General features: G+C 36.3%; 1 protein-coding gene across 1 annotated transcript in view; it reads left to right on the top strand.

The window, feature by feature from the left end:
* The window catches only part of LOC107559887 (HHIP-like protein 2), a 9,853-nt gene extending 2,457 nt beyond the window's left edge, over nucleotides 1–7,396 (top strand). The window contains exons 2-9 of the mRNA XM_016243904.1: nucleotides 115–767; nucleotides 1,415–1,558; nucleotides 1,724–2,055; nucleotides 3,389–3,515; nucleotides 3,730–3,875; nucleotides 3,982–4,063; nucleotides 6,202–6,284; nucleotides 6,605–7,396. Coding sequence (XP_016099390.1) covers nucleotides 115–767; nucleotides 1,415–1,558; nucleotides 1,724–2,055; nucleotides 3,389–3,515; nucleotides 3,730–3,875; nucleotides 3,982–4,063; nucleotides 6,202–6,284; nucleotides 6,605–7,155 — 2,118 coding nt within the window. The 3' untranslated portion in view covers nucleotides 7,156–7,396. The remainder of the gene's footprint in view (nucleotides 1–114; nucleotides 768–1,414; nucleotides 1,559–1,723; nucleotides 2,056–3,388; nucleotides 3,516–3,729; nucleotides 3,876–3,981; nucleotides 4,064–6,201; nucleotides 6,285–6,604) is intronic.
* The last annotated feature ends 6,346 nt before the right edge of the window (nucleotides 7,397–13,742 follow it).

Raw genomic sequence — 13,742 nt, 5'->3', positions numbered from 1 at the left:
TGTTATAGACTAGAACATCAGAGACTTGTGTGTGGGGACTTTTGACTTGAACCAGTAAGCTTCAGAAACTGTAAAAGTCTAGTTAATTGTAAGACTTGTATTGCTCTTTCGCAGGAGTGTTCTCCTTACGCCGCACACTTGTTTGATGCTGAAGACCCGTACACTCCAGTGCGGCACCTACCAGGACTGTGCCTCACTTACTGCTCAGACTTCCACAGCAAGTGCCATTCTGTGGTCAAGTACCTAACCAACAGCCGAACCCTGCTGGAGACGTGTGAGAAAGACCGCTCGCATTTCTGCAACCTCATTAACCTCTCTGACCAGGACTACTGCTACCCTAACGTCCTAAAGAACAATGACCTGTACAGCAGTCTGGGCAAGGTGGTGGAGGACACCAAAGGCTGCCTGCAGCTGTGCTTGACGGAAGTGGCCAATGGGCTGAGGAACCCAGTGCTGATGGTCCACAGCGGAGATGATACACACCGCATGTTCGTGGCAGAACAGGTTGGCTTTGTATGGGTTTATCTGAAAGACGGCAGTCGCTTAGAACAGCCCTTCCTGGACATTAGCGGGGAGGTGTTGACCACACCATGGCTGGGAGATGAAAGAGGTTTCCTGGGTCTCGCCTTCCATCCAAAGTACAGAAACAGTGGGCGCTTCTTCATCTACTACTCCATTCTGATCAACGGCAAGCTGGAGAAAATTCGCATCAGCGAGATGAAGGTCTCCGCTCATGACATGAACATGGCAGACTCCCTCTCAGAGAGGTTAATAGGTTTGATCCATGCACATGCTGTCAAAATACACGTGTTCAAGGAATAGTTCACTCAAAAATGTTATTTTCTCACCTAAAGTTGTTCCATAGCTGTTATTTTTTCTATGGAACTAAAATTCTTCTCTTATCAGATTCTTCTTTTCTTCTTTGCATAAAGTATTCGTCTTCAACATGTTGGTCAAGTCTCAAAAATGCTTTAGATTTCAAATTATTATATCTCATGTCAAGCTGCACGCTAAAGACATCATCAAACCTCATTGGTTCTTTCGTGTCTCATGACCAAATGTCATTGAAGTCAAAACTCTCGCCATAGTTGATTTTCAGTGAAAACGGACTGTTCGTCACGCAAAGCTATCATACAGCTTCAGAAGACTTCGAATATTGTGCAATATTGTGGTACAGACCTTTTTTATGGTGCTTTTTTTTTGCCTTCTTGGATCTTGACAGACATGGTCACTACGAACTGTCATTGTATGGAAAATACTGCAAATAAAGGTTTTTGAATGACATGCAGGGGAGTACATTTATTTTTTGTGTGAACTATCCATTTAAGATGACAGTAGACTGTGAATAGTAGGCTATTTTATGCAGATTTCCTCAATTTTTTCTTGAAAGTTCTACACAAATCTGTATCTACAGAGTTCTTCTTGAGATCGAGGAGCCTGCGGCAAACCATAATGGTGGGCAGCTTCTGTTTGGTCTAGACGGATATCTATACATCTTTACAGGGGACGGTGGAAAAGCAGGAGACCCTTTTGGAAAGTTTGGAAATTCCCAGAACAGGTAAGGACAGTTTTTAAGATGACAAAATCTGAACATTTAATAATTGGTGTAGAAATAGTATGAGTGTCACAAATCATGCTTAGTGCTTTGATAAATCTTTTTCCAGTAACTCCTTTTCAGACACTTTATCATAAAAGTTTTACCTGCTATGCAAATATGTTTCAGATCAGCATTATTAGGAAAAGTGCTTCGGATTGATGTGGATGGTAGCAGTATAGATGGGAAGCCCTATAAGATTCCTCCAGACAATCCCTTTCTCAGAGAGCCTGATGCAAAGCCAGAGGTCTATGCCTACGGTGTGAGGAATATGTGGCGCTGCTCAGTGGATCGAGGGGATCTGCTCACAGGTTACGGGAGAGGGAGAATATTCTGCGGCGATGTGGGTCAAAATCGATACGAGGAGGTTGACATCATTGTGAAGGGAGGAAACTATGGATGGAGGGCCAAAGAAGGCTTTGAGTGCTTTGATATGAAATTATGCCAGAACACTTCTCTAGGTGAGCTGAACCGTAGAATAACCACACACACATCTGGGTCAGAGAAAATGGCAGATCAAATGGAGCATTCCAAACGTTTTTACTGCTAAATGAAATTGGTCAGAACTTCATACCACTGGCCAGTCAATAAATTTGTGCTCCTGATTTCTGGAGCTTTTCAAATTATTTGAAATGAATGGTTCATTTAAAATCATTTAAACTATCTTAGTATGTAGAAAGCATATTGTGTTGAGATTCTGTATTCATAAAACAACTAATTCTGTGTTTTAAAGGGGTCCTATTATGCTTTTTCACTTTTTCAACTTTAGTTAGTCTGTAAAGATCTGCAAAGTTACAAAGCTCAAAGTCCACTTCAAAAGGAGATATTTTATTCAACAGAAATCACTTTTCAAAAACTACAACGAACGACTAGTTTGGACTACAACGCATATTTTCCGGGATATGTGATATCACAAATATCAACAAATGGGATGAGACCTGGTTGAGCTGCACTAGAGAAGGCAACGAGTGGTATCACTATGTTGGAGACACGCTAGCTTTCCCAATGCAGACAAAGTTAGAGTGGTTACAATCATCCGGGTTTAAATCCCGCTCAAATTGATTTGATTTTGACGCAATATTTACACTGAAGCTCGCAGGCGGCTATGGTAAGGGGAATGACATTTCCCGACCAGGCGCCGAGTGCTGCCAATCACAACACACACTGGCCCAGCTAACCAATCACAGCACATTTCGTATTTCAGAAGGCGGGCCTTCATTTGATACAGGAACTATTCGAGCCGTTCATGCCAGACTGAGGAGAGAGGTGTTGTAATAATGTCAAATATGTGGAAAAATAATGTGTTTTTCGAACAACCTAGTATGAGAGCCTGTTCTAGTACACCCCCAAAACAAAATGAAGACTTTGTGTAAGAGCATAATAGGACCCCTCTAATGAAAAAAAGAGAATAATTCAGGATCAAAGCAACTCAAATATTGAAGAAATGTTAACAGAAGGTACTTTTTAGAATGAAATTGAATGAAACTGCTTAACTTATAAGTATATAATGAACAGACTCTCATTTTTTTACACAAGTACACCCCCAAAACAAAATCAAGACTTTGTGAAAGAGCATAATAGGACCCCTCTAATGAAAGAAAGAGAATAATTCAGGATCAAAGCAACTCAAATATTGAAGAAATGTTAACAGAAGGTACTTTTTAGAATGAAATTGAATGAAACCGCTTAACTTATAAGTATATAAGTATATAATGAACAGACTCTCATTTTTTTACACGTTGTTTTAATTACACAAATCCTGTTGAAGCCCACACAAATATTTTGTTTTTATAGATGACATTCTTCCAATATTTGCCTATGGACACCATGTTGGGAAATCCGTTACTGGAGGTTACGTGTACAGAGGATGCGAATCACCCAACCTCAGTGGTCTTTATATTTTTGGAGACTTTATGAGTGGGTAAGGGCCAACTCTTTCATTTTTGAAAAACTTTAAGAGAAACTAAACCTAACTGTCTTTCATGCATAATTTAACTCTCAATTACAGCTACAAAGTTACAGCTCATGAGAATTACAGCTCATTAGGTTATTCGGTCTCTACTTTTTTCTTCTTCTTTTCTTTTCTTAAAATATGTCTGGGAAAAATGACAATTCAAGCTTTTGTTCCTATTCAGACGATTAATGGCTCTGAAGGAGGATAAGAAATCTGGGAGTTGGAAGGAAAAGAATGTATGTATGGGTGACACAAAAACCTGCTCTTTTCCCGGCCTTATAAATCATCACCACAAGTTCATCATCTCATTTGCAGAGGATGAAGCAGGTGGGTTTGTGCACAGTACTGCAAAGGTGCAATCTAAATAATAAAGCAATTATGTGGCTGAAAAGCATTCATATTATATGTTGTTGTTGTTTTTTTATCCCTGAAGGAGAACTTTATTTTCTGGCGACCTCCTACCCAAATGCAATGTCTCCCTTTGGCACGCTTTACAAATTCATGGATCCATCCAGGTAGTTATATTTTGCTACATTTGGATACATTTTCTACTTCAGCAGATTGTCTTGCAAATGAAGACAGCATCAATATATATCAATATGCATGCACGTGCAGTAGAGTAAAAAAGATGAGTCGTCAAAATGTATCTTAGCCTTATCTGTCTATATAACCAATCATGGATAAATTCCCTATTAAAATAATAAAATGTAACGGATAACTCTCAGTTAAGACATCATGCTGGGAGACACAAGGTCTGCAGGACGTATCGGTTTAAGTGTCACTCTGTCTATATTCCTGTGGAATCTTGGAGTCTGTTGCGCATGCTTTCACCAAATGGTTTCCATCCAGACTTCTGGAAATCTGCTATCATCTATCTATCGCAGATCATGAATACTAATCAGTGATAACTCAATTATTTATTTGTTCATGCTATACTGTGGGAGATGGGTGTCTGATGTATGGAAATGTCTGACAGAAAAAACTGACAGAATTATCTTTAAAGACTGAAATAATAATATAAAGAAGCCAACATAAGCAGTTTGATGTTTGAAATAATTAACTGATGGATAAATCAAGAGACATATGATTGCTGGAACCAGCAAGACTATGAGAGATTATCGGCACATCTGAAATCAATCTCACTAATAGCAATACCATACATTAATCCCAGCTGTTCTGTAATCCCTCTTTAAATAGCCAAGTGGGAAAAAAGAGGTTCATTACTAATAGGAGCAGTAGACGGTCATTGTCCTCACATACACACACAGCCTTGTATATACATGTTGAAATAATTATGATGCTTCAAATTTCTTTTTTACCGCACGGTACTAAAGGAGGCCTACATTTTTAAGGTTAATGGAGTTATTTTCTTTTCTTTTCTTAAAATATGTCTGGGAAAAATGACAATTCAAGCTTTTGTTCCTATTCAGACGATTAATGGCTCTGAAGGAGGATAAGAAATCTGGGAGTTGGAAGGAAAAGAATGTATGTATGGGTGACACAAAAACCTGCTCTTTTCCCGGCCTTATAAATCATCACCACAAGTTCATCATCTCATTTGCAGAGGATGAAGCAGGTGGGTTTGTGCACAGTACTGCAAAGGTGCAATCTAAATAATAAAGCAATTATGTGGCTGAAAAGCATTCATATTATATGTTGTTGTTGTTTTTTTATCCCTGAAGGAGAACTTTATTTTCTGGCGACCTCCTACCCAAATGCAATGTCTCCCTTTGGCACGCTTTACAAATTCATGGATCCATCCAGGTAGTTATATTTTGCTACATTTGGATACATTTTCTACTTCAGCAGATTGTCTTGCAAATGAAGACAGCATCAATATATATCAATATGCATGCACGTGCAGTAGAGTAAAAAAGATGAGTCGTCAAAATGTATCTTAGCCTTATCTGTCTATATAACCAATCATGGATAAATTCCCTATTAAAATAATAAAATGTAACGGATAACTCTCAGTTAAGACATCATGCTGGGAGACACAAGGTCTGCAGGACGTATCGGTTTAAGTGTCACTCTGTCTATATTCCTGTGGAATCTTGGAGTCTGTTGCGCATGCTTTCACCAAATGGTTTCCATCCAGACTTCTGGAAATCTGCTATCATCTATCTATCGCAGATCATGAATACTAATCAGTGATAACTCAATTATTTATTTGTTCATGCTATACTGTGGGAGATGGGTGTCTGATGTATGGAAATGTCTGACAGAAAAAACTGACAGAATTATCTTTAAAGACTGAAATAATAATATAAAGAAGCCAACATAAGCAGTTTGATGTTTGAAATAATTAACTGATGGATAAATCAAGAGACATATGATTGCTGGAACCAGCAAGACTATGAGAGATTATCGGCACATCTGAAATCAATCTCACTAATAGCAATACCATACATTAATCCCAGCTGTTCTGTAATCCCTCCTTAAATAGCCAAGTGGGGAAAAAAGAGGTTCATTACTAATAGGAGCAGTAGACGGTCATTGTCCTCACATACACACACAGCCTTGTATATACATGTTGAAATAATTATGATGCTTCAAATTTCTTTTTTACCGCACGGTACTAAAGGAGGCCAACATTTTTAAGGTTAATGGAGTTATTTTCTCTGCATCCCCTCTTGTCTGTCTTTATTTACAGGAGGGCACCTCCAGGAAAATGCAAATACAAGCCACTTCCTGTAAAGCTCAGAGGGAAGAAAGTGCCATTCATACCTAGAGAATGTAAGAATATTTTACATCCTAAAAAATTATTTGGTCTTATCTGTTTACACTGTAAAAAGTATTTTTCAATGTTGTAAAAAAACAATTATTGGAGTATATTTTACAAGATATTACTTCAGTTTTTCTACTACAAAATGTCATGTTACTTGCTGTTTCTTTGTAATTTTTTGTGGAATTAATTAGTATTTTTTTCTATTATTTTTTTTAAATGTTTTTATTTTTTATTTTTTACGATTACCAAAGAAATTCATTTCGACTCATTGAAATGGGTTTTATGCAACAGAATTGCCTGAAGACTCATATAAATCTTTTTTTTTAAGTGACCGTGCTTGGCATAAGTGAAACACCTACAAGATCACCACTGGAAAAGATCATACTGCCCACTAAACCACCGGGCACACGCCAGCCCATAAGGGCCAAACCCACTACATCTGCACCAAAGAAAAAAATCCCGGCCAAAACCACTACGGCAAAGTTGAGCCAAAAAAAGTTAAAAAAGACAACTCCGGCAAAGGAGAAGCAAATAAACGCGAGCACAAAAACACCAAAGAAGGTTCCTCCAAACAAGAAGTCATTGTTACAAACCAAGAAGGACAAAAAAGCCACAGGAAAGCCATCTCACAATCCCAAACTGTCTATAAAAGGAGCTTTGGAAAGAAAGAGAACCAAATCTCTCAAACCAACAAAACCAAAAGATGTGACAAAGCCCAAGGTCTGGCTACAGAAGATTGAAAAGACTGAAAAAGAGGTGAAGAAACCCGTGAAGAGCAAACCTAAGGTGACTGTTTCTAAAAAGAATCAAGATAACAGCAAAAGACAACAGCAAAAAGAAAATATCCCTCTCTCAAAAAAGAGAAAACTGTTTAAATAAGCCATGCGTGTGGTGTAGTAATTAGATGGTAGTAATGTAGTTCAGTAAAGAGAATTCAAAGAGATCCTGTTCAAACAATGTATCATTGAATAGCAGTTTTGAGGTCAGTCAGATGTGTGATATGAGAGACCAAAGAGAAAACCACAAAAGTCCTGCGCCAACAGTTGATTTCGTTTAACATGCGACATAGAAGCATTCTTCAAATGTTGATCTTATTTTTGGAATGTGGTTAAGTAATTAGTTTGGGGCAATGATCTTTATTTTAGATCAAAACTCAAATTAAAAGGAGAAATTCTAAATAAAAAATAAAAAAATGTGTTTGAAAGCCTTTCTTAAACATACCTCTTTGAAACTAAAATACATCCCATTGTAAAATGTGCTAATTTTATGACATACCTAAGAAAGCCAAAAATGCACAGTTTTGAAAAGTAAACCAAAAGTGGCACTGCTTTTCCTTTAATAGACACAGACAGAAAGCAAACTTATATATGCCATGCACAAGTCTTTGCTTGGGCAAGTAAAAATGGTTCAGTAAAGTGTTTTGTCTTGCTTACAATAAAATTATTTTTAATGCAGATCCAAACCAAGTCTATATGAGGGTGTAAATTAGGTATTTTACTAAACCCTTGGGGTTTGTAGTACTAGGCCAACTAGAAAAAATGATTTGTGATTTAAGGGGAACCACTACTGCTGAACATGTTTTTAGAATTTTGCTGTATTAAAATAGTTTTTTTTTTAATGCAAGTTAGTCATATTGTACATGCACGTACTTGCATATTATTCCAGACTTTGAAAATGGAAATACTTTTAATGCTGAACAATTGAGCTTTTGCTAACTGTTATTCCACAAAAACTTTTTTTTAATAAAACACTTGTTTTAAGTGAACATGTGATTTGCCCTTTTTTATGATAAAGTCACCCATAAAGTGCCAAGGAAAAAAAGATTTTCCAACACTTTATACAATGTTTAAGTAATGTAGTTCAGTAAAGAGAATTCAAAGAGATCCTGTTCAAACAATGTATCATTGAATAGCAGTTTTGAGGTCAGTCAGATGTGTGATATGAGAGACCAAAGAGAAAACCACAAAAGTCCTGCGCCAACAGTTGATTTCGTTTAACATGCGACATAGAAGCATTCTTCAAATGTTGATCTTATTTTTGGAATGTGGTTAAGTAATTAGTTTGGGGCAATGATCTTTATTTTAGATCAAAACTCAAATTAAAAGGAGAAATTCTAAATAAAAAATAAAAAAATGTGTTTGAAAGCCTTTCTTAAACATACCTCTTTGAAACTAAAATACATCCCATTGTAAAATGTGCTAATTTTATGACATACCTAAGAAAGCCAAAAATGCACAGTTTTGAAAAGTAAACCAAAAGTGGCACTGCTTTTCCTTTAATAGACACAGACAGAAAGCAAACTTATATATGCCATGCACAAGTCTTTGCTTGGGCAAGTAAAAATGGTTCAGTAAAGTGTTTTGTCTTGCTTACAATAAAATTATTTTTAATGCAGATCCAAACCAAGTCTATATGAGGGTGTAAATTAGGTATTTTACTAAACCCTTGGGGTTTGTAGTACTAGGCCAACTAGAAAAAATTATTTGTGATTTAAGGGGAACCACTACTGCTGAACATGTTTTTAGAATTTTGCTGTATTAAAATAGTTTTTTTTTAATGCAAGTTAGTCATATTGTACATGCACGTACTTGCATATTATTCCAGACTTTGAAAATGGAAATACTTTTAATGCTGAACAATTGAGCTTTTGCTAACTGTTATTCCACAAAAACTTTTTTTTAATAAAACACTTGTTTTAAGTGAACATGTGATTTGCCCTTTTTTATGATAAAGTCACCCATAAAGTGCCAAGGAAAAAAAGATTTTCCAACACTTTATACAATGTTTAATAAAAGTGGGTCATGAAAAAAACAACTTCCCATTAAATTTTACCTCAGCAACATAAAAGGCGTTATCTCTTAAGTCATCACTGTTCAGAGCATAATGTATCTGCCATCATCTTACATATTTGTCTAGTATATTATCAGCAATTCTATATAAATGCACATATTTACCTAGATGCCGTATTTGCAGTGTTTGTACAATATTGTGATGTAAAGGTCTTGCATGGATAAGATATTAAGGTGATTAAGAATTCAACTCTATGGCACTGAAGTATTTGAGGTGAAATTGGAAGTTTCTATCTAAATATATTTACTATAAGCATACTGTTGCTTCATGAAAATTGCTTTAAGATAAATTAAAATACCTTGTATTTTAAGAAGGGGTCCCCTTACAGGGAATCAAAATGTTTGAAAAGCCTAAAGCTACCCAATGCTTATAGTACATTTGACATGAAATCATTAAAATGGTTATTATTTCTATACTGGCTATTATTACTTTGGTCATTTTTTTTTTTTCAAAGTTTGGCCAAAAGTGTTGGTGCTTGGTTGAAGTTAAATAAATAAATAAACTGCAAACACAAGGATCACAAACAATGTTGAAAACCAGTCTGAAAAGTCTATGCTCTCACCAACAGAGCTTTACTGTATCCTGTAATTAAAGCACAGGTTATGGGAATGCCATTATGAAAGCTTCTGGGGGACATGCTGGAACTGCATTGTTTGCATTCACGGCAAGCAGAAACTAATCTAGGTTTCAAAAAGCCACAGCACAAAATATATGTTTGACAGAAATCTTAAGGACTTGTCTAACAGATCACCTTAAGATGATGATTTGTCAGACTTCTGAAAACATCACCATATTTGTCTAGTATATTATCAGCAATTCTATATAAATGCACATATTTACCTAGATGCCGTATTTGCAGTGTTTGTACAATATTGTGATGTAAAGGTCTTGCATGGATAAGATATTAAGGTGATTAAGAATTCAACTCTATGGCACTGAAGTATTTGAGGTGAAATTGGAAGTTTCTATCTAAATATATTTACTATAAGCATACTGTTGCTTCATGAAAATTGCTTTAAGATAAATTAAAATACCTTGTATTTTAAGAAGGGGTCCCCTTACAGGGAATCAAAATGTTTGAAAAGCCTAAAGCTACCCAATGCTTATAGTACATTTGACATGAAATCATTAAAATGGTTATTATTTCTATACTGGCTATTATTACTTTGGTCATTTTTTTTTCAAAGTTTGGCCAAAAGTGTTGGTGCTTGGTTGAAGTTAAATAAATAAATAAACTGCAAACACAAGGATCACAAACAATGTTGAAAACCAGTCTGAAAAATCTATGCTCTCACCAACAGAGCTTTACTGTATCCTGTAATTAAAGCACAGGTTATGGGAATGCCATTATGAAAGCTTCTGGGGGACATGCTGGAACTGCATTGTTTGCATTCACGGCAAGCAGAAACTAATCTAGGTTTCAAAAAGCCACAGCACAAAATATATGTTTGACAGAAATCTTAAGGACTTGTCTAACAGATCACCTTAAGATGGTGATTTGTCAGACTTCTGAAAACATCACCATGGTTCACTTACACGCAAATATTGTGCACCAGATCTTTGTAGTTTAAAAGGGCCACCCAGATTGTGTCCGGTGATGTTTAGGAGATTGCCTAAAGGTGATGATTTGCCAGACAGGTAAAAACAGCACTGAGGTTCACTTGAATACAACTCTTGCGCTTCAGAACTTTGTAGTTTAAAGGGGGCCCCCAGATGTGTCCGAGGAAGTAGCTCTGGGTTGTATTGCACAATTTGAAGGGTCTTCAACTAAAATGGCTTGTGATGACTGGTTACAGTGAGTGCTCGAAGCACGCAAGAATATATTTTCACTTGGTTCTCTGCTACTCTTTCAGGTCTTTTTAGTCTATATTTCTGTCAACAAGTTCTAACATGTATCTTAATTAGGTTGAGTCTCAGGGTACTCATATTTTGTAGTTTCTTCATCTTTATGATAATCTTAAAGAATCTACAGGTACTGTAGATCACAAGTTGTTTGCTATATATCTAGGTTATAATGGGCATCTTCAGATAATGGGTGCCTGTCTACGCTAAAAAATCAAGAACTGCATGGCCCCCAACAAATATCATACAGGCCACTATACTGCCAATAAGTAGCATGCAAGCAGTCATTTAGACTTAATTTTCTCAAACTTTTGAATTAGTGACCCCAAAAACTTTGAGGAACCCCAGTTTGAGAAATTCTGATTTACAGGACACTTTTATCTAAAATGACTTAAAGGAATAATTCACCAAAAATGATAATTCTGTCACCATTTACTCACTGTCATGTTGTTCCAAACCTGTAGGACTTCCTTTCTTTTGCAGAAGACAAAATAAGATATTTTGAAGAATGTTGGGAACCAAACAGTTTTGGAGATTATTGACATTTTTTTTGAGAGATTTCTCAAAATCTCTTCTTTCCTGTTCCACAGAAGAGAGTTTGAAACAAAACGTTAGGGCCACTTTTAAGGCCCTATATAGTTCAGTTCCAGAGATATTGGAATTTCAATATGGTTCCAAGAGTAATGTGGGTCACTTTGCATTCAGATGATACTTCTTTTCTTTTAAAGAGGAATATCTGAAGAACAAATAATGACGAAACTAGAAATCTTGCATTGAACATACCTGTCGGAGTACCATAAATATTCTTTTTCCAAATTTTGCGTGCCTGTAACTCAAGACGTATTAAAGATATCTCAATATGATTTTAGATTCTAGCTTTTAATAAAATGTTTTGGAATCTTGATTTTCAAGGCCCTATATCATTCAGTCACAGAGATATGGGGATCTCAATGCAGCTCCATATTCAGATTGTTGAACAATACCTATTTTCAGTGGTCGAAAACCAAATGTTGGTCACTTTGTATACAGCTGATAGTTATAGATCAAGTAGTATCCACTGCTAAGGGGCATATTTGGAGAAATCACTGATAATACCTCAAACTTTGAAACATTTAAGGTCTCTCACACTTGAAATAGTTAACCCTGGGTAATTCTAAACTCTAAGTAAATGGGATCCTGGGTAATCTTGGTTTACAGTTCACTGTTCGTACTTTACCCGGAGTTAACTATTAATCCTGGTCATAATCTTACATGTCACACTGTACATTCCTAAACCCAGGGTTACTGTTATCATTTGCATACTTGCCGTGTCAACAGTCATAACTAGACAAACATAAAATCAAATGTGGTTTTCAACCATTGAAAATGGGTAGGACTCAACCATTTGAACATGGAACCACATTGAGATCCCAACATCTCTGGGATTAAACCATACAGGGCATTAAAGATGAAGATTCCAAAATAAAAGTTTTTTAAGAACTAGAATCTAAAATCATATTAATATATATTTAATTCTTCTTGAGTTTCAGGATCGCAAACTTCGATCGAAAAATAATATTTATGGCACTCCCTATGTAAATGTCTTGATAGAGGGAAACAAGATACATTTTTAGTTTCAACATGACTTATTCTTCAGACGTTCCCCTTTAAATAAAATAAGTATCAGCTGTATACAAAGTGACCAACATTTGGTTTTTGACCACTGAAAATGGGTATTGTTCAACAATCAATGAATCAAACAATGAATATGAAGCTGCATTGAGATCCCCATATCTCTGTGAAGATCAAGATTCCAAAAGAAAAGTTTATTAAGAACTAGAATCTAAACTCATATTGAGATATCTTTAATACTTCTTTAGTTACAGGCATGCAAAATTTGGAAAAAGAAGAATATTTATGGCACTCAGACAGGTATGTTCAATGCAGTTGTTTTGACAGAAGAAAGCAAGATACATTTCTAGTTTCAACATTATTTGTTCCTCAGATATTCCTCTTTAAAAGAAAATTAAGTATTTCATATTTATGCAAAGTGACCGACATTTGGTTTTGGACCACTGAAAATGTGTACAATTTAACAGTTTACTCCTGGAACCATATTGAAATTCAAACATCTCTGGAGCTGAACCATACAGGGCCTTAAAAATGAAGATGCCAAAAGGAAAGTTTGTTAAGGCCCAATGTCTAAAGGCAGGGTTCGTACACATTTTTACCAATACATTTCCATGACTTTTCCATGACTTTTGAGACAATATTCATTACCTAAATGTTCCATTATTTTACAATAAGAATAAAATCTGTTCAAATTATCATAGCATATGTTAACTAAAATGAATGACTATTAATGCTACTCGTTTGCTTTCTTGTTTTAGTAATAAGTACAAGCTGCAACTGCGCCAGACCTTACTCCACATTTCACATCACTGAATATTATCATTTATGTAACTGTGTGGCCAGGATGGCCATTTTGGTGTCATTTTGTGTGTATTTTTGCTGCTTAAATGCAACAAGCTGCGCTTTAGAGCCCTGCATTTCAGCCCGAGCCCAACGGGCCCAACTTATGTATGGCTTCGGGACAATTTTCACGTCATAGCTCAGACACGGGCCAGGCGTCAGGCTTGCTTCCTGCTTATGTTTATATTTGCCGCGCTGGTGGAAACAACACGAGATCGTGCTACTGCGACTGTCAAGAGTGGCTCGGATGGTGTTTAGTGTCCAGCAGGAGCGAGTGCTGGAAGAGTTCCATGTTAACGCGCACGCAAAGCTTGCCGCAAAAC

Source organism: Sinocyclocheilus grahami, unplaced genomic scaffold (genome assembly GCF_001515645.1).
Source record: "Sinocyclocheilus grahami isolate Dianchi unplaced genomic scaffold, SAMN03320097.WGS_v1.1 scaffold704.1, whole genome shotgun sequence".
NCBI classification, from domain to species: Eukaryota; Metazoa; Chordata; class Actinopteri; order Cypriniformes; family Cyprinidae; genus Sinocyclocheilus; species Sinocyclocheilus grahami.
The sequence above is the reverse complement of the archived record's forward strand: the minus strand, read 5'-3'. Positions and strand labels throughout refer to the sequence as shown.